Below are 19,331 nucleotides of genomic sequence, written 5' to 3'. Positions count from 1 at the left end.
GACCTTTGGAAGAGCAGGTAATGCTCTTAACCTCTGAGCCATTTCTCCAGCCCTCCTCCCAGCTTTTATAGCTGACTCCAGTTAACATGGTGTGTACTGAATGGCAGGTAAGTTGTGGGGGGGGGGGAGGTGGTAGCAGTGAAAGGATTTCAGAGTCTGGGGCGAGGATGGAGGGGTCACAGAGCAGGTGCCGTTGACTTTTCAGCTTTTTAGGAAGAGTGGTATCCACCGTAAGGACTAGCATCAGTGAACGCAAATAGAGAAGGCTGTACAGGCTGCACCCCAGGGCTGGTCTGGGGAGCAAGGTTGAGGGCTGTGTCTGCCTAGCTGAAGAGACACCTTCCCTCCTTCCCCAATCCCTCTCTCCCCATCATCCTCCCTTCTTTCCAAGGAACCCAAGACCCCTACTAGGAGTTGAAAAACATCTGCAATTCACTCAGGGAAGTTGGCCAGCAGCTTTTCCCAGACCCCAAACTGACAAAACCAAGTTGTTACTCTTGTTTTCAAGTCATAATGCTGTGAGAACCCAGCCTAAGGGCAGCCTGCAGGGGAGACTGAGGACCTGGGAGAACACAGAGCTCTTCTCTCCACACTTGGTGATGATAGCAAGCCCCAACTGTAGCTCCTGTTCAGAATAAGTACCACAACTAGACACTGTGCTCACCCACATGCCCACAGGGACCCCGAGATGCCTGCAGTTCTTCTTGGCTCTCCTGCTGCCCTGCTGCCCACCTGGCTCAGGCCCAGTGTGTGTGAGTCAGACATCAATCACAAGGTTTCCAGGACAACCCAGGGTAGGAGTGGGAGCCTGGGGGGAATGGGCAGGGAGGTTGGTAGTGCAGGCAGGCGTCTTTTACATCTGTCACCTGCATACCACCAAGGAAAGAGGACACTGGCTTTCCCCTTCTTTCCTTCCGTCAGCCCTCCCCTTCTACCCACTCTAAGACCCTTTGCTGGGCCCTGGGAGGCTTAGGAAAATGTTTAAGGAGGTAGATAGAGGGGCACGGAGGATGGTGGGAGCAAACATTTCCTTCCTTTTCTCTCCACTAAATGTCTCAGGAGCTCTCATTTCAGATGCCATGCAGTTGTACAACCTTGAGAGGAGGTCCTTCAGCTGGAGAGGGAATCCTTGAGGGACAGGGGAGGTTGTCAGGGCTGGAGAGAAGGGGCCAGCTCATGATCAAAGGGAAGGGCAAGGTGCTAAGGAGCCTGCGGCCTGGGCTAGGAAGCTGGCTGACCTTTCAAAGTCCAATAAGGCTGGCTCTCTGCATCTCTAGGTTTGGTCTTCACCAATTCGACAGTAGATGGAGCTGAGCATGGTGGCTCATGGCTGTAATCTTGCCCTCAGGAAGTGAAGCCAAGAGGATCACCACCAGTTCCCGGCCAACCTGAGTAGAAAATAAGACTGTCTCAAAATAAAGACAAGGGACTGAAGAGATGCCTCTTGCAGAGGATCAGAGTTCAATCCCCCACACCCAAGTAAGGCAGTTTACATAGGTCCGTGACTCCACCTCCAGGGAATCCGACTCTTCCTATGGCCTTCACAGGCCCTGCATGCCCGTGGTGCATAGATACACATGCAAGTGAAACACAAATCTCAAAAACAATTTCTTTGGAAAGATTTAAATTGTTTTTCAGTATTTGTAGTTTTGATACTGTATGTATGTTTTCAAGGCTGATCATTTGGCACTGGAAAACAAATTGGTGTGTCCTTCTCCAGAGAAGGCCATCTCTCTGACTGCCCCCCAGCTTTCCTCGGTTGCCCGTAGCTTTTTGTGTAGGATTTAGGCCTTGTGGGCTTTCCCCATCCCGTTTGATGCATCTGTTGGTGGCACCCTAGTTTAACTCATGTTTGGGTAGTGATGTTGGTGAGACTTGATGTGTGTAGCTTTTGGAATTACTGGGAAACAAAGTCAAAGCCTCACAGCAAACTCCCTGCTCTTGATTATATGATTCGTTCTTGTTGGGGGGGGGTCTAAAGTCAAATTAAAGAGTTGTTGGTTACTCAAAGGCATTTTTTATTTTATTTTATTTTTTTTGGATTTTCGAGACAGGGTTTCTCTGTAGCTTTTTGTTTCCTGTCCTGAAACTAGCTCTTGTAGACCAGGCTGGCCTCGAACTCACAGAGATCCGCCTGCCTCTGCCTCCCGAGTGCTTGGATTAAAGGCATGCACCACCACCGCCCGGCTTCAAAGGCATTTTTTTAAAAGCATACACGAGAGTATGCAAGTGTGTGTAACTTCTTTAGTCTATTTTGTACAAGGGACTTGCACATCTGTGGGTTTGCTGTGTCCAAGAGGAGTCCTGCAAGCAATCTGGGAGACAGAAGGGGCAGCTGTGTAGGAGAACAAGGATGTCAGGTCACAATACAGGGAAGTGCTGGGCTCTGGCTTACACACTGGTAAAAGTTAAGAGGTGCAAAGGTGTTTCAAGACCACCTGACCAACAACTGAAAGGCAATTTGAGGGTTAGAGAGAAGGCTCAGTAGTTATGAGCATTGGCTATTCTTCCACATGGAGGCTCACAACTGCCTGTGATTCCAACTCCAAAAGATCCAATGTCCTTTTCTGGCCTCTGTGACACCAGGCTTGCAGGTAGTGCACAGGCAAACATACAGGCAAAAATAAAATAAAGATGAATAAATCTTTAAAAGGGAATTGAAGGCATATAGCCAAGGCCAAGTTGAAAGGGTACAGCCAATCCTAAGTCACTGGTAGATATGACTTAGTACCCTAGGAACAGGAGAGAGAATTTGGGGGAAGAGAGAAGGCAAGGAGAGGGGAGAAAGAGGAAGTCATGAAAGTGAATGAGATTTGGTTAAACCACAACGGGCACATTTAGAAGATATAAAAAGGAGATTGGAATGGCAGATAGAGTGGTAGAAGGGCAGAGGTGGCTGATTGGGATCACACTCAGTCCTGTGCAAGGTCATCTCCGGCTTAAGAAAATGCCAGGGGCTAGGATCGTAGTTCAGTGGTAAAAGGCTTCCTAAACATACTCACATGACCCTAAGTTTGATCCTCAGCAATGGAAGGCAAAGAGTAAGGCCTGGAATAAGCCCTCAGAGTGTTCAACTTGCAGACAATCCTTGTGCAAAAACGGGACTCATCAGCCGGGCGGTGTTGGCGCACGCCTTTAATCCCAGCACTCGGGAGGCAGAGGCAGGAGGATCTTTGTGAGTTCGAGGCCAGCCTGGTCTACAAGAGCTAGTTCCAGGACAGGCACCAAAAAACTACAGAGAAACCCTGTCTCGAAAATCAAAACAAAACAAAACACAAACAAACAAACAAACAAACAAACAAACAAAAAAAAACAGGACTCATCACCTATGGAATCACCTATGGGGAAGAGTTTCCCAGCAGCAGGGACGGGGTTACCAGAATAAGGAAAATGACTGGAGCAAATCTGAGGTGAGGGAAAGCCTGCATGGGAGATTGGGTAAAGAGGAATCCAACCCTGTCTAAGAAAGCACACTATGGACCCCCCAGCTGCTGTCCCAGATCCTGTTCCCCTGGTAGGCACTAGTCTAGTAGATCTAGATCTTAGGTAGATCTAAGTGGAGCTAAAGTCTGAGCCAGTGGAAAGGGATGGCCAGATTCTTGGCTACGGCAGGAAAGGTTTGGCTTGTCAAAAGAAAAGAAGCCACAGGGCTGCAGGGGCAGGTGCCAGCAAGAGAGGCAGACATGCCAGAAAGACACCCACGGTGAGAGGAGCAGGTGGCCTGAGGGTGAGTTTGCTCACCTCACCCAGGTTTGCTCTTGTTGAGGCCAAGAGGATTCATGTGCCTAGGCCAAGGGCCCTTGGGGGCTCTTGCAGCTGGCTTATCAGGGCCGAGGCTCTGAAAAGCCAGGAACAAACAAGCTTCAAAGCCAAGGACTTGGCTGGCAGGCAGGAGACCCAGTCCTTCACCTCTGTCCTCTCTCTCTCTCTCTGATGATATATATAGGCCACCAGTCACACCAGAGAGATGAGAAGGGGAGAGAGCCTACAAAAATGGACGTGGGTAGCAAAGAGGTCTTGATGGAAAGTCCACCGGTGAGTGTGTGTGTGTGTGTGTGTGTGTGTGTGTATGTACAGAGTGTACTGGGCTTGCCTGTTACATCCTCGATAGGCTTTTTTCATCTTCTAGACTCATATAGTCAATTAGTTTGGGATTGATCATTAAAAGTTCCTGGCAGAGACAGGCATGGCAGCCATGAATTCCTGTATAAAGGGATTGAGAGTCACCAGAGGGCTCAATAGAAAGGCCTGTGAAGAACGGTGATAGAGTCACCAAGTAATCAGGAGATCACAGGAAGCATCACAGAGAAAATGGCACGTGAGGCTGGGATGTAGACCAGTGGGGTAGAGGGCCTTGCAAACACGGGTCCTGGGTTCAGTCCCCAGGACCACACAGGCTTGGGATGCACGCCATTTGGGAGTGTAAACAAGGTAATCATTCAGGGTCATCTTTAGATATGTAAGGAGCTGGAAGGCAGCCTGGGTCAAAGATATGATCTCAATAAGTAAATAAATAAAATAGAAAGAAAGAAACAAACAAAGAAAGAAGGAGAAATGGTTCCGCAGATAGGAGGGCTTGGTACCAAATGTGATGGCCTGGGTTTAATCTTTGGATCTCCTATGATGGAAGGAGAGACATTGTCTCTGAGTTTCACACACACACACACACACACACACACACACACACACACACACACAAATGTAGGAATATAAGGATGATACATGCACTGACTAGGAAGAATATACAGGCACTCACCAGGCAGAGGAGGAAGGAACAGAAGGAAAAAAGGGAGGCTACATAAAGGTGTGGAGATGGTGCTCCCTGGATCCTTGGAGGGAACAAAAAGCTGGCTGTGTCTGAGGCGCCAGGAGCCTTGGGAAAACAGAAGAAGGAACTGCTAAGTGGTTCTCTTGGCTCCTTCCAAGCCTAGATTTTACTTCTAACTTTCTAAGTATCTATTGGTTTGTTAGAATCCAACCACCTTCCCCAAAGCCTTCTGTGACCTCCCCAGCCCTTCTCTGCATAGTCATAGCCTAAAGGGGCATGAGAGGGTGTTTGTTTGGTTTGTACAGGGAGAGGAGTGAGCATCCTCTCAACTGCCTGCTTGTCTCTCTGCTTCCCCCACTTCCTCAGGATTACTCAGCAGGTCCCAGGAGCCAGTTCCGCATCCCCTGTTGCCCCGTGCATCTCAAACGCCTTCTCATTGTGGTTGTGGTGGTGGTCCTTGTTGTCGTGGTGATTGTAGGGGCCCTGCTTATGGGCCTTCACATGAGTCAGAAACATACCGAAATGGTGAGCAGGCCTGGGCTGGCCATGTCAGACAGCGGGTTGGGTGAGATGGGCAGCTGCTGGAGAGGAGCAGAAGGGAGTGGGCAAACAAGGGCATAGCTTGGGTGACACAAGCAGAGATGGGGTAGCAGTCCAGCATAGATGGTTTTCCTCCAGCCCCTGGCTTGCAGTGTGATAACCACCAGTTTCTGCAACACATGCTATGTTTAGCCTTTCTTAGATCTCAGAAAAGGAGGAATTGTATTTGAACGGAGGGCTCGTTCTGGATAGATATGGGTACCAAGAGGCTGGGCTCAGGGCAGATATGGGTACCAAGAGGCTGAGAGAAGAAGGAGGAATGCCAGGCAGCACTCTGACACATCTCCCCTAGGTCCTTGAGATGAGCATTGGCGCACCGGAAGCGCAGAAGCGCCTAGCCCTGAGTGAGCACATGGACACCATTGCCACCTTCTCCGTTGGTCCCACTGGCATTGTTGTGTATGACTACCAGCGGGTGAGTGTGCCTGAGGGACTACTATGAATTTACTGGAACTGCCCAGTCGTACTACCTTTCCCAGAGGTCTCTCCCCATTCTGTGCCTGGCTGCCTCCCCTTGGATGCTCGAATCATTGACTTGTACTTGTCTCCCATGGCCATTCGGGGTTGGGGAGTAAGCAAGGCAAGGGACCTTCGTGAATGACCTCCAGTGTTACATGCCTAGCTCGTGACTGCCTATAAGCCAGCTCCGGGAACCTACTGCTACATCATGAAGATGGCTCCAGAGAGCATCCCCAGTCTCGAGGCGTTTACTAGAAAATTCCAGAACTTCCAGGTGAGTATGTGAGTGAAGGGAGTGAGTTGTCTCCCTCCAAAGGCTGGGGAGAGAGATATTTAAAATGATGGCGAGTGCTATCTGTACAGCATTGATTCCCCTGGGCCAGCTGTATTCTTGCTACAGTCACCTGCATCACACCTTCCCCAGCTGTCAGCTGGCCTGTCACTAACTTGGTGGCCTTGGCTGAGCTAAGACACCACCTATGGGCCTTTGGTTCCAGCCCAGTTCCTTTCAGAGAGTTGGCCTGGCCAGCCTAGTATCCCACAATAAGGACCACAGGTGAGATTAAACATAGGTGCTCTTCCCAGGCAAAGCCCTCAGCAACCACCTCGAAGCTGGATGGGGAGGAAGGGCGTGATACAGGTTCCGAGACTTCCGGGAGAGACCTGACTTTCCTAGGTCTTGCTGTGAGCACCTTGTGTGGAGAGCTACCACTGTACTATATCTAGGACTCCTCAGGTGAGCAGCGGTTCCTTTCAGGATGCCGGAGCAACACTGGGAGGGCTTGGGCTGCCTGCATTGTCAGCAGAATAGGGATCTCTAGAAGTCAGTGGTCTGGGGCGCTCAGGATAGCAGACTCACAGCCACAGCCACATTGGAATCAAGTGGATGGCTCCTCAGTCCCCCTCCTTCACGTGATAAACATCAGTTCTTTGCTTCACATCAGTTCTTTGCTTCACAGGGTCGGTGGCCGCATCGGGACAGGAAAGACCGGCAGCAAAGGGTCTTTTGCAGACAAGCAGGAAGCTGCTTCTGTTCATGCCCGACAGGAGAGGGTAGAAGCCAGTAGAGGAAAGGTGTCTCCTACCGGCCAGGGGGCTCCAACCACAAAACAATAAAGCAACCTGACTGAAAAACAAAGGGGTGACATTTCTTTTCTTTCCCAGTTTTTCAGCTCCGTTCCTGACGGGAGCCGTCCTGAGAAGGAGAGGGTTTTGGTGGAGTTGGGGCGCTTTGCCACATTCTTTCTAAGAGTGTTGGGGATTTATTCCTACCCCAGGTAGTGTAGAAGGGGGCAAAAAGCAGGGATAGGAGGACGAGACCTAGGTGCCATACACGGGTGTTAGGCGCCCTCCAGCGGTGTGTCCACAGGGAAGGACAGCGACAGAGACAGGCAAAGAGACAGCAAAGAGACAGCAAGACAGAGAGACAGCAAGAAGCAAGAGAGCAGGTCTGACACGGACAGACTGGAGTCTCAGGCTGAGGGAACGACCGCTGATCCAGGGACCGCAGGAACGGACCTGACAGCGTGTCCCGTGCCCCGAGGCACTCCGCCCGGCCGGGACAGCGGCCACTAGGGGGCCCCTTGAGGGAGCCGTGCCTCCGGGCATCCCGGGCCCGCGCCCCCTCCCCGGCCCCGGCCCCGGCCCCAGGCAGCCGATCCCCCTCCGGGGCGGGCGGCGCTACTCTTCGCCCTCCCCGCCCGGCTGGCGCGCTTCCCGGCCCGGCCGAGCACGGTCCCGGCCCCGAGGGGGGCCGAGCTGGGCGAAAACCCGCCCTCCAGCGAGCTCATTTCCCTAAAAGGGGGGGGGAGTGGGAGGGCGGCGGAAAAAAAAAAAAGAAAGGGAGCGACCGAGCCGAGGGCGAGGGGACGCCGGAGCCCAGGGCTGGAGCTAGCCGGGCCGAGCGGGGGGCGGGAGACAGGAAACGGGACGGGAAGAGGTGGCCGCGGGGGGAGAGCACCTCCCCTTCGCCTCCAGCGCTCCCTTCCCCGTCGCCCCGCTCCCGCGTCCGGGCGCGACCGCCACCGCTGCCCGCCAGCATGCCCGGCGTGGCCCGCCTGCCGCTGCCGCTGCTGTCGCTGCCGGTGCTACTGCTGCTGCTGCTCCCGCGCGCCGGGCGGCCGCTGGACTTGGCCGACTACACCTACGACCTGGGCGAGGAGGACGCCCCGGAGCTCCTCAACTACAAAGACCCCTGCAAGGCGGGTGAGCGACCCCCGGTTCCCCCAGGGGCGCACGGGAGCCGAGAGTGAGCAGGCCGGGATCGAGGCTGCGAGCCGGGCAGGGGTAGGGGTTGGGGTTGGGGGAGGACAGTCCAGTGTGGGAAGCTGGGAGCTGCTTGGTTGGCAATGCAGTGGGGGAACAAAAGACCGAGGGAGAAAGGGAGGGGGAAGTTTGGGGGACTTTTAGGACTGAAGTTTTGCTGCTGTTTGTGGAAACTGCTGCGGCTGCTGCTTGCCTTCGAAGAGGATTCCTGGGGAAATCTCCCTGGGTCTCAGCGAATCCCGCTGGCAAGGCTGCTTTTTCTCCACAGGGAAACTTTACTGGCCAAACTCCGAGAGTGAGTGAGTGTGTGTGTGTGTGTGTTCTTTTCCCTTCTCCTCTATCCCTCCGGCTTTGTGGAATATTGGTGTTTGCCCGCTTGTCTGTTTGCCATAGTGCTACACATCTGTCTGGTTTGATGCCCAGAAGGCCTGCAGCTCCAAAGGAATACACTCGCGGATACTCAGCCCAGTAAAAGGAGAAAGTTTTTCAGGGGGTTTCGTGAGATCCTCTTTCGTGGGCAATTCTGTGCTTCTAACTAGCTGCAGCAGCCCTCCGGCCACTCAGGAGACAGCTGTCAAAGTCAGAGAAGTCAGAGAAACCAGGCTGGGGAAAGACTTACCTGTGCTCCTGGGTGCCAGGAGAGCTCTGCCAGAGCCAAGTTGGGATAGCAAATGAGCCACACACACAAAGAGAACTCGGATATTCTCCATCAGCTCTCTCACCCTACAGACACCTGAGACTAATTAGTCAAGGTCAGGGCTTCGTGTGTGTGTGTGTGTGTGTGTGTGTGTGTGTGTGTGTGTGTGTGTGTGTGTGATCTTTGTCCATGAGGACAACCGTGGTCCCCTGGAGTGACCAGATACCAGGCACTCAGGCCATTGGCCTGATTGATATCCCTGAGCAGGCTGCCTGGAATATACTGGGGACAAGATGTCACAACTTTTCCTCAACTTCCTGCTTCTAACTTCAGCCTGTCTGTGAAGAGCTAGAGCCAGGAACAGGGACACAAGGAAAGGAAGTGAACACAGAGTCTTGGGACAGGCAGCTATAGTTCTGACCACAGGAGTCTTGATCTATCCCCTCTCCTTGTTCCAACTTTACCCTTGGGTGGATAAGGACCATTTTAGCGTGGGCAGGACAAGCCAAACCCTCAGTGCTTGCTCCTCCATGTCTGATGGGCTGTGGGTAAACCAGGACATTAGCTGTCTCCATCTCATTGTGTGTGGTGGATGGACAGGAGGAAGAATGAGCAGGGCATGGACTCTGAGGGACTCATTAGGTCCCGGGAGCTAAGCATAGTCTCTGAACTTCGGTTTTCTCATTAGTAAAACAAGAGCTGGCACTATATCCCTTCATAGGGCTGGTGGTAAGGTCAGCATCTGAAAACACATACAAATCTTTATTACTAGCATACAGTAAGCACTAAATAAATGGTTAGCCTTTGTGCTCTGTGCCTCCGACTCTTGACTCATTTTCTTTGGAGAGAGCCTAGCCTTGGATTTTAGGCAAAGCTAACATCTCCCCCACCCTGCTCTGTGTCTTTTATTCATTCAGAGATGCACATTCCCCGACACATCTCTGGCCTGGGTTTGATGTGGGAGGTGCAGAGAGGTGCCAGACAGAACTCTGTCCTTAAGGAGATCACGATCTAAGCCAGGAATCGAGAGCATGCTACAGTTACCCGGCATAAGCCCTGAAGAATAGGGTTCCCTTGGCATCTCGGAGCAAAGTGATCGCAGGGGTCTGGGAAGGTTTGCAGAGTGGAGGCTTTGTGGAGGATGTGGGACAGAAACACAGCCTCAAGAGAATGAGTAGGAAGCCATGCTGATGTTGAAAACGGGAGTGATTTTGGGGAATGGCAAGAGGCTCAGGGCTCCATCCCCAGTCTCAGATTTCATGCTAGGGTGGGGCCGGCTGAGTTGGAGCTTCAAACAAGGGCTGTGGAGAAAGCTCTCCACCAGGGTGACGTGAAGCTGGTGGGGAGCTCAGCCAGGCCTGAGGTGATAGAGAGGGCCTAGAGCCTGACGAGGCCCAACTTCAGGGTCAGGTCAGGCCTTCTCCTTGGGGCCCACCTTCTTGGAGGGAGCTGGGCTAGATTACATACACATACACTTCAGCTGAACCTCAGCCGCTCACCCCTCTGCAGACCCACCAACTCTCTTCTCTATGCTGCTCCTCCCTGCCTGACTTTGCTTCTTGGTCCCTGCATAGCCCTGACTACCAGATGCCAGGGTACCCATGGCAGGTGCCTGTCTCTACTTCCTTTGGAAGTGCCTGGTAGACCGCTCCTTGTTCCTCCTCCTTCCTCTTCTTTCTTTCTCCTTCCCCCTCCTTCCTCCTTTTCTACCTCTTCATCCTCCTCTTCCCTTTTCTTCCCACACAGAGGCCTAGCAACGAAAGCCCTTTGATTCTCCCAGCTTAAATGGGATCTCTCTGTTTATTCTAGACATAGCCAGGCCTCATCATTTGAAACTATCTCTGTAGTTACTGTTTGAGTTAGATTTATTTATTTATTTACTCTATCAATGGTGTCTCACCAAATTGGCCTTGAACTCGTCATCCTCCGCCCTTAGCCTCCTACACGCTGAGATTACAGGGGTGAGCCACCATATCCATCTATGGCTGCTGTTAAAGAAAAAAAATTAAGACCCCCTGATGTCCTGGGGGAAGGTTCTGAATTTTTGGGCCAGAAGCCAACCTGGGCTGTTGGTGTGCTTAATGCTGATCCTACCAAGTCTGCTGGCAGGGGATTTACTGGAAATCCTGGTTTCTTATATGTTGAATGCCCAGCCATGTAAGAGGATTTCAGATATTCCCAGTATAGCGTCCCCACCCCAGATGTCTTGCCACTGACACACGTGGCTTCCACTGATACCTCAGCTGGCAGCCAAGGGGTCTGCAGGAGGAGAGGTGGACGGTCCCTCTCCCCACCTTTACCCCAGAGTCCTTGTGGCCCAGGTGTGGAGTCCAGAGGAAGCACACGATGTTATCTCTCACCAGACAACATTCCCTCTTCCAGACACCCTGAGTGAGTCACTCCGCCCACTTAAGACCCTGCTCCTGGCCTGAGTCACCCTCACTTTTAGGTGCCCCAGGCACGAAGGAAAACACATTTCCGTGGGCCCTCATGGAGGGAGACCAGTTACATACCGCAGGAAGAAGGGACCCTTCCCTTGTTTTGAAATAGGATCTCACTATGTGACTGGCCTGGAACCCCCTCTGTGGACCATTCTGGCCTGGAACTCAAAGAGATCCACCTGCCTCTACTTCCTGAGTGCTGGGATTAAAGGCGTGCGCCGCCACAGCTGGCAGGAAGAAGGGACCCACGAACTGTGTGTCTCCAGTGATTTGACTGGCGGTGAAGGAGTGGAGCAAGCCTCTCCTGAGGGGGTGTGTGGGGGCTCAGTGGGTCCCTCCCTCCCTGCACGTGTGCACACCTCGGTTCATTCCTGGAAGCCCTTCTCCTCTGAGGGGCGTGGCTTGTGAAGCACAGCGTCCTGCTTTTGTTTTTCTTTTTTGCATACGTCAGAACACCCTGGAATTGGCACAGGGAATTGGTTGCTGTTTGCATTCGCAGATGTGTCTTGCTTCACAGCAGGTCAGTTCACCTGTGTGTGTTGGGTGAGCACAGGTACAAGTGTGCACCGGCTTGTAAGCGGATGGGAGAATAAGCCCGTTTGCATGTTCTAGGGCCACAAGTACATCCTCCCTCTGCTTTAATTCTGCATCCGTTGGGGTGGATACATGCCCGTCCTGCATACATAGCCTTGTGCTCCATCACACCAACCAGGTTCCAGCGGGAGGGGAGGCTTGGCCATGCCAAGGGGGAGGGGACTTTGGAGTCCAGAGGCTGACCTAGGGGACAAAGATTGCTCTCTAGGTCCACACGCACATTGATGTGTTTCTGTGATCTTTCCCCTCCGGCACCAGGCCTGGTGACAGAGCACCCTCAAGTGCTTCCTGGCTGCTTTACAGCCAGAGAGCAAAACAAAAACTTTTGATCCTGTGTGTGTTGAAAACAGCTGCTACTTTGACCCTGACCTTGACCCCTGGGGCTTCCTTTGGGCCAAGAAAGCTTCCTGAACCCTCCTGCATCTAGATTGTCCAACTTCCTAAGGTTAGGATCCCAGATGAACCAGCTGTCAGCCCAGCTCCTGGCCATAGGCTCCTCTCCAACCCCACCCTGCCCCCATTCTGTTCCCATGCATTCTTCAGACATGACATCTCCACCACAGGGCATCCAGCTGAGCTCTGTAGCTAGCCCTGCTCCTTCTACTAGCCCTGCCCTGGTCCCACACAGCCCTGGTCCCACAGGCCAATGTGGTTCTAGAATCTCTGTCCATAGATTTGTTCAGTTGGGGAGTGAATGCAAGGGACTGAGTGTGCCCGGGGAAGGCTTGGCGCTGACATTGAGTCTTTGAGGTTGGGGTTGGTGTGGCGAGCGTAGTGAACCGTTTATCAGTTGCTTTTTACGCTATGGGCTTGGTCTAGATGCCTCATCTACACACCCGATTGCTTGCACTCATCTTAGGAGATGAATTCTATCGTGCTACTTCTTTTAAATAGAGGACAAAACTGAGGTTTCTAAAAGTTTACATGAATGTCAGCTCGTGGAAGCCAAACCGAGACGCAAAGATCAGCCTCTGCCTCCAAAGACTGCTCTTTGCTGGTAGTCTAGCCCCGTGGGTACGGCTGCCTTCCGTGTCTGTGGGCTCTGCACCCACAGGTCCCACCAACCATGAATCAAGATTATTCAAGGAAAAAATTGGTCCAGATGGAACATCTACAGACTTTTCCATTTTTCCCTAAGAAATGCGGTATAATAACTACTTAACATTTACGCTGTAAGCCGGGCGGTGGTGGTGCACGCCTTTAATCCCAGCACTTGGGAGGCAGAGGCAGGCGGATCTTTGTGAGTTCGAGACCAGCCTGGTCTACAAGAGCTAGTTCCAGGACAGGCTCCAAAACCACAGAGAAACCCTGTCTCGGAAAAAAAAAAAAACCATTTACGCTGTATGAGGTAATTTAAATAATCTAGAGATGATTTGAAGTATACAGGAGGGATGAAGTATATAGGTCGAAAGAAGGCTTGCCTAGCATGCACAAAGCCCTGAGTTCCAACCCAAGTATTGTTATTCAGGTAGGGTGGTTCCTGCCTGTAATCCTCGCATTTGGGAAGCAGAGGCAGGAGGATCAGAATTTCATGGTCATCTTTGGCTATTTAGGGAGTTTGAAGCCAGAATGGGCTACATAAGACCCTGTCTCAAAAAAGAAAAAGAAAAGACAAAAAGAAAAAAAGAGCAAACATTTGAAGACATGTTAGGCTCTGTTCAAACACAATGCCATTTTATATATGAATGTGAACATCCGAAGATTTAATATCAATAAGGGTCTTGAGATCGATACCTTAGGGAGACTGAGGGACAGTTGTGTCTGGTGATGCCCACAGGTGTGGGTGTAGAAGTGTGGAGGTGCCATGTTTGTGCAAAAGTACAAAGTGTACAGTAGTGTAAGGGGTTCCTGTATTGTCATATAGGAACCTACCATCTCCTCTATGGAGTCTCTCCTGTCTCATGCCCTTTCGTAAGCTCCAAAAAAGACTCTTGCCAAGTTACAGGCTGGTGACCTTGGACATGCCATCTCCCTCTTTGGCCCCAGGGTCCTGATCTCTGTATTCAAGGGAGGGGGCTAGCGTCCAGCTATGAGGTTATCTCTCCAAATGTTTGTATGGGACACTCCTAGGGGTATCATATGGCTTACTGGGCATGTTGTGGGTGGGCCAGCATTAAATGGACTCCTTAATGAGCGAACACTTTGTGAACTGGAAAGCACTGGGTAAATGTCAACAGACATTTACATAACGTGTCATTATTGCTACTCTTACTGGCTTAATGAGTTCGCAGAGCCGGCCACTGGCTTGTGTGTGTTGGAGCTCGTATCTGTGGTTTTTTTAGAACTCTGTGACTGTGTGTATATTTTTGTGTGTGTGTGGATGTGTGTGTCAGAGTGTCTATTTTCGTGTGTCCGTATTTACAGTATGGGTTCCCGAGAGCTAATGAACTTGAGTAAATCCACTGGACTAGGAATGGTGAAGCCTGAGTATAAAGCAAGTCTTCCAGATGCCTGAAAGTCCAGTCTATGGGAGGCAGAGGCAGGCGGATCTCTGTGAGTTCGAGGCCAGCCTGGTCTACAGAGTGAGTTCCAGGACAGCCTGGTCTACAGAGTGAGTTCCAGGACAGCCCAAAGATACACAGAGAGACCCTGTGTCGGAAAAAAAAATATATAGTATAAAGTCAGTTTCCTTCTGGGCTTCAGTTTCCTAAATTGATAAATGAAAAGATTGGCTTGATGATTGATAAGGTACATTCAGGTGATGGTGTCTGAGTGAGCTTATGTCTCTGGGCATGCATTTGCAGACCAAAAGAAAACTGGCATGATCATTCATTCATTCATTCATTCATTATGTTCCATCTGCCCAAAAGCTAGTGCTGGGTGTTCCTTGCATGTGCAGGGGTGTAGTCCCTGACCTCAGTAGCTCTGCACAGACAGCATGGGTTTGGATGTCACCATATGCCCATAGGGACGTTAGCCATCTGTGACTAAGTGTGTGATAAAGTAAATGTATATGTATCCACCCAGTGGGGCCAACTGGGGAGGCGGAACCCGTGCATAAGGCCTCAAGGTTAAAACAATTTGTGTAATGCTGACTCTGCCGGGATGAGAAGCAGATGTCATGGCTGCAGGGAAGCTCCTCCGGTTCCAGCTCGGCCTCCCACCTCCCCTCGGCCAGCCCAGCCCTGTGTGAATCTCACATCTGGGCTCCTTCCAAGGCAGACAGCACTATGCCTCTGCTTCCTCTTACCCGAGACGTCTCAGAGAAGAGATGGGCTGCTCATCCCACCTCTCCAGGCGCTTCTCTTCCCAGGCCCAGTTATGGAAATGACCTCTTGGGGGGCGTTGGAGAGATGAGGGTGTCCTACCTCTGGGCCTTTCTTCCCCAGACGGAGGACCCAGAAACTTAGGATTTGTTTGAGAACTGTTACACCTTGCCCTGTTAGCTGGGAGCCTCCTGGTATAAGTCTTGGCCTCTCAGATTTACTTACCCGTGCCAAGATTGTCAAGCCAGGTAAGCATGGTAGACATCTCATAATACTTCCTGCCCTCCCCGGTTTGGTAGAAATGGCACTTGCTATGTGACATGGTATACTTAGTACAGAATGTGGGCTCAAAAAATAGGCTGCTAGTTAGTCTGCTTTCCAGTACTATAACCAAGAGGACTGACTTAGAGAAAAGGTTGATTCTGCCTCATGGCTCCAGAGTTTCCAGTCCAAGATAGTGAAGAACTTGGTTCTGGTGTCTCTTAGAGACAGCGGCTTGTGGTGGGAACACTTGACAGAATAAGATGGCTCATCCAGTCCCCCGGGAGGCAGAGAGAGGCTGAGGAAAGGGCCAGGCCCCGCGATCCCCTTCAAGGGCGCACACAGTAACAGAAGCATCTCTTAGGCCCCACTTCCTAAGGGTGCACAGAACCTCCCAGTAGCACCACATTGGGGACCAAAGCCTTTAACTTGTGGCCTCTTAGACACCAGAGCATCCTTTCTTCAGCATGTCCCACTGTCAGAGTGTTTGTCTCTCTGTGGACTTCAGTATTTGTGTGAACTTTGTGTTGTCAAGGTTAGCTCCGTAGGACCAGGGGCTTCTTCTGCCTTGCTACTGTCTGACTTAATGTCTGGCCCATCGTGGGGACTAATTATTTGCTGAAGATAATGGGAAGAGTGACCCAATTGTGTCTTCATGGGACTATTTATTTATTAGCAGTTTTATTGTCTGTCTGTCTGTCTGTCTGTCTGTCTGTCTGTCTGTCTGTCTGTCTGTCTGGTGTGTGTGTGTGTAGATCAGAGGACAACTTGAAGGAGTTGGTTATCTCCTTTCTCAGGCCATTGGGTTTGGAGACAAGCCCTTCTACTTGCTGGGCCATTTGACTCTTGGGGTCTGCAAAGCCCAGGCCCACGTGATCCTTCTGCCTCAGCGGCCTGAATAGCTGTGGCTATAAGCCTGTGTTATCACACTTCATTCTTGTTGGGATTTAAAGTAAAAAGCAAGTATAATCCCTAGAGAGATTCTAGAAGCTGACCCGTCATTGTCCTTCTCTGTCTTTCTCAGGTGGCATCTGAGGATCCCAGTAGCTATAGGGGTCAGGGGCTGTGTACCACTGTGTCAGAGCTATAAGCACAGTGAACACAGCTGTGGGTAAGAGGATTAACTCAACCTCTGGCCGCTTTCTTTTTCTCCAGCTGCCTTCCTTGGGGACATTGCCCTGGATGAAGAGGACTTGAAGGCCTTCCGGGTGCAGCAGGCTACAGCACTCAGACAGCAGACAGCCCGAAGGTCGTCCATTAAAGCCGCAGGTACACCGGGGACAGGCTGGCTCTCTGTGTCCTCAACATGTGTTTCAGATTTGGGAAACAAGGATTTCTGTCCCCCACTCCCACCCCTGTCCCCAGCCCGGCCTTCCCAGGTCAGAGGCCATGAACTTGAACCCAACATAGGGGCTATCTTATCTTTTATCCTTTCCTGTCAATAAGTCCTGTCAATCAATGTCGACACCTGTGGGACCCAAAAGTCATACTTTTTCTAGCATACAGCTTACAAAGTGCTTTCAAAAGTGTTATCCCGCTTGACTGTCTCCAGCCACCTTCAAGAGTGTCTTAGTTAGCGTTTCTATTGCCGTGGTAGACCATCACGCGGGAACAACACTCAGGTCAGACTCCACCACCGAGGGAAATCAGGGCAGGGACTCAAGGCAGGAACTTAGAGACAGGAACTGAAGCAGAGACCACACAGGAATGCGGATCACTGTCCTGCTCCCCTGACTTGCTCATTTTTTGGGGGGGGTTGTTGTTGATTTTTTCAAGACAAGTTTTCTCTGTGTAGCTTTGGAGCCTGTCCTGGAACTCACTCTGTAGACCAGGCTGGCCTCGAACTCACAGAGATCTGCCTGCCTCTGCCTCCTGCGTGCTGGGATTAAAGGTGTGCACCACCACCACCACCACCACCACCGACCTCAGTTTGCTTTCTTTTATTATACACCCCAAGACCGCTTGCCCAGGAGTGGTACTACCCACGGTAAGCAGGGCCTTCCCACATCAAGAATTAATGAAGACAGTACCACACAGAGTTGCCTACAGGCCAATCTTATTGAGATATTTTCTCAATTAAGAGTTCTTCCCCGATGACCCTAGCTTGTGTGAAGTTGACAAAAATATCCAACCAGGATAAAAGGGTGTCAGGACCACTTGTGTTTCTCAGAAGCCAAGCCTAAGCCTCACAAAGGTAAAGTAATTTGCCCAGTATCACACACACAGTGTGTAGGTGGCAGAACTGGAACTAGAATTCAAACCATTGTCTCCCAATCCATCAGCTATGCCCAATCCTACAGTTCTTACTGGGTTTCCTGGTCCCAGTGTGTAAGCTTCTATGCATTTTTGGGGGGCCATCCTCAGGAACTTCTTCAGTATCCCTCGCAAACTGCCTCCAAGACCCAACTGTTCACTTTACTTCCAGTGTTCTGCTGTTCTGTGTCTAGTTAGGATCTTTCCATATTTTTCCACACAGAAAGGATTTATTTACGTGTCCTAAAGCTGGGCTCAATGCTTTTGGTTTCCTGGTGGCCCAGGTACCTGCCAACCTATGTAGCATTGGTGACAGGAAAAAAGAATGGCTGGTTTGGCTTTTCCTGGCCCTCTTACTGCGATGCTGAGAGCAGTCTCACATCAGGATGGTGCTGGACCATGGTTCAGAAAACCTGCATGGAGCTCTCCGTTGCACAAGCGAGGGATTCCTATTGAGGTTCAGTTCTGGGCATACAGGAGTGTGCTGGGCCATGTTCAGCAGGAGGGATGATTCTGGTGTGAGCATTTCTGGGTTATAAACCAACTATCCAAGAGGGCAGTTGTCATCCAAGGGTAACCTGGTGTCTCTGGGACAAGAGACGTTTACAGGACCCCAGTGGAATGTCTCACTGGGGTCTGCTGCCAGCTCAACAGGTGACTTGGGGCAAAACTTTGGCCTTCAGATACAGGCAGTGGCACTTGCCCCAATGCCAGAGAACTGCTGTGTCATGTGGGAAGGTGGCTCCCCAAGCCCCGAGACAGCACATAACTCCATTCTTCACTGGCATCGAGGCTTCTTAGACAAACGGGGACATTTTCCAGACCTCCGTTCGAGTCCTCCTCGTTCCTGGGAAAGGAGTTCCTCCTCGTCTTCGTCTGGAGTCCTAGCCCAGTCTTTCTCTCCGCGGCAGTTTCAGCTACTTAGAGCACAGCCTCAGCTGTTATAGAACTTCATAGTTATTTTACCTAGTCACCGTGAAGAATGAGTTAGCAAATAATGAGTCATTGCTCCTAGGAGAAATGCAGGCTCTCACAGCCTTTGGTTACAGTCATCCCTATAGGACTAAATTTTATGTGTGTTTCTCTTAAAGGCACCTTATTTAATATACAGTTAGTTTGTTAACACTGAACTCATGGCTAGCAGCATTGACTTTAGCCAGAACAAATTTATTGAATGTGGGCATTTCTTAGTAAAATACATCCCGTATTTGTTTTGTTTTTGTACACGTGTGTGTGATAATGTGGGTTGAACCTGAGACCTCATGCATGCCAGGCAAGCATTTTACCACTGAGCTACATTCCTAGCTCCATTGTTTTGTTTTGTTTTGTTTTGTTTTTCAAGACAGGGTTTCTCTGCCTGGCCCTGGCTGTCCTGGAACTCTCTGTAGACCAGGTTGGCCTCGAACTCATAGATCTGCCTGTCTCTGCCTCCCAGGTGCTGGGATTAAAGGTGTGTCACCACCACACGGCTGCCTAGCTTCATTTTTACTTCTTAATTTTAGATAGGGTCTCTTTTAGTTGTCCAGGCTGGCTGGCATTAAAGTCACTGTAGAACTCAAGCTGGCCTTGAACTCATAACTCTCCTGCCTCAGCTTCCCCAGGAGCTGGATGACAAGACAGGTCTGCATCACCAGGCGGGGCTCATAGCCCAGCTTTTTTGCCTTGGGAACACAAGAAAGCACAGGAGCACTTTGCTTGGGAGCCATTTTAAACAGCCAAATTAAAGAAAAAAAATACTTGAAAAATGTTGCTAGGTTTACCTAAGAAAGGATGTTTGTTTATAGTGTGAGGGGTGAAGCAGGCAGGCAGAATTCCTTGTCTGGGAATGTGCACCCAGTGCATGTCCA

At 51.0% G+C, this 19,331-nt stretch overlaps 2 protein-coding genes across 3 annotated transcripts in view; both read left to right on the top strand.

The window, feature by feature from the left end:
- The window catches only part of Sftpc (surfactant protein C), an 11,103-nt gene extending 4,138 nt beyond the window's left edge, over positions 1 to 6,965 (top strand). The window contains exons 2-7 of the mRNA XM_005355585.3: positions 3,947 to 4,035; positions 5,135 to 5,293; positions 5,661 to 5,783; positions 5,991 to 6,101; positions 6,413 to 6,563; positions 6,787 to 6,965. Of these exons, the coding sequence (XP_005355642.1) occupies positions 3,994 to 4,035; positions 5,135 to 5,293; positions 5,661 to 5,783; positions 5,991 to 6,101; positions 6,413 to 6,553 (576 nt within the window). The 5' untranslated portion in view covers positions 3,947 to 3,993 and the 3' untranslated portion in view covers positions 6,554 to 6,563; positions 6,787 to 6,965. The remainder of the gene's footprint in view (positions 1 to 3,946; positions 4,036 to 5,134; positions 5,294 to 5,660; positions 5,784 to 5,990; positions 6,102 to 6,412; positions 6,564 to 6,786) is intronic.
- Positions 6,966 to 7,267: 302 nt separating this feature from the next.
- Positions 7,268 to 19,331, top strand: part of Bmp1 (bone morphogenetic protein 1) — a 46,155-nt gene continuing 34,091 nt past the window's right edge. For both annotated transcript variants that reach the window (XM_005355582.2, XM_013349299.2), the window contains exons 1-2: positions 7,268 to 8,032; positions 16,387 to 16,500. In XM_005355582.2, the coding sequence (XP_005355639.1) occupies positions 7,867 to 8,032; positions 16,387 to 16,500 (280 nt within the window). In that variant the 5' untranslated portion in view covers positions 7,268 to 7,866. The remainder of the gene's footprint in view (positions 8,033 to 16,386; positions 16,501 to 19,331) is intronic.

This window comes from Microtus ochrogaster, chromosome 17 (genome assembly GCF_000317375.1).
Source record: "Microtus ochrogaster isolate Prairie Vole_2 chromosome 17, MicOch1.0, whole genome shotgun sequence".
In the NCBI taxonomy this organism is placed as follows: Eukaryota; Metazoa; Chordata; class Mammalia; order Rodentia; family Cricetidae; genus Microtus; species Microtus ochrogaster.
The sequence above is the reverse complement of the archived record's forward strand: the minus strand, read 5'-3'. Positions and strand labels throughout refer to the sequence as shown.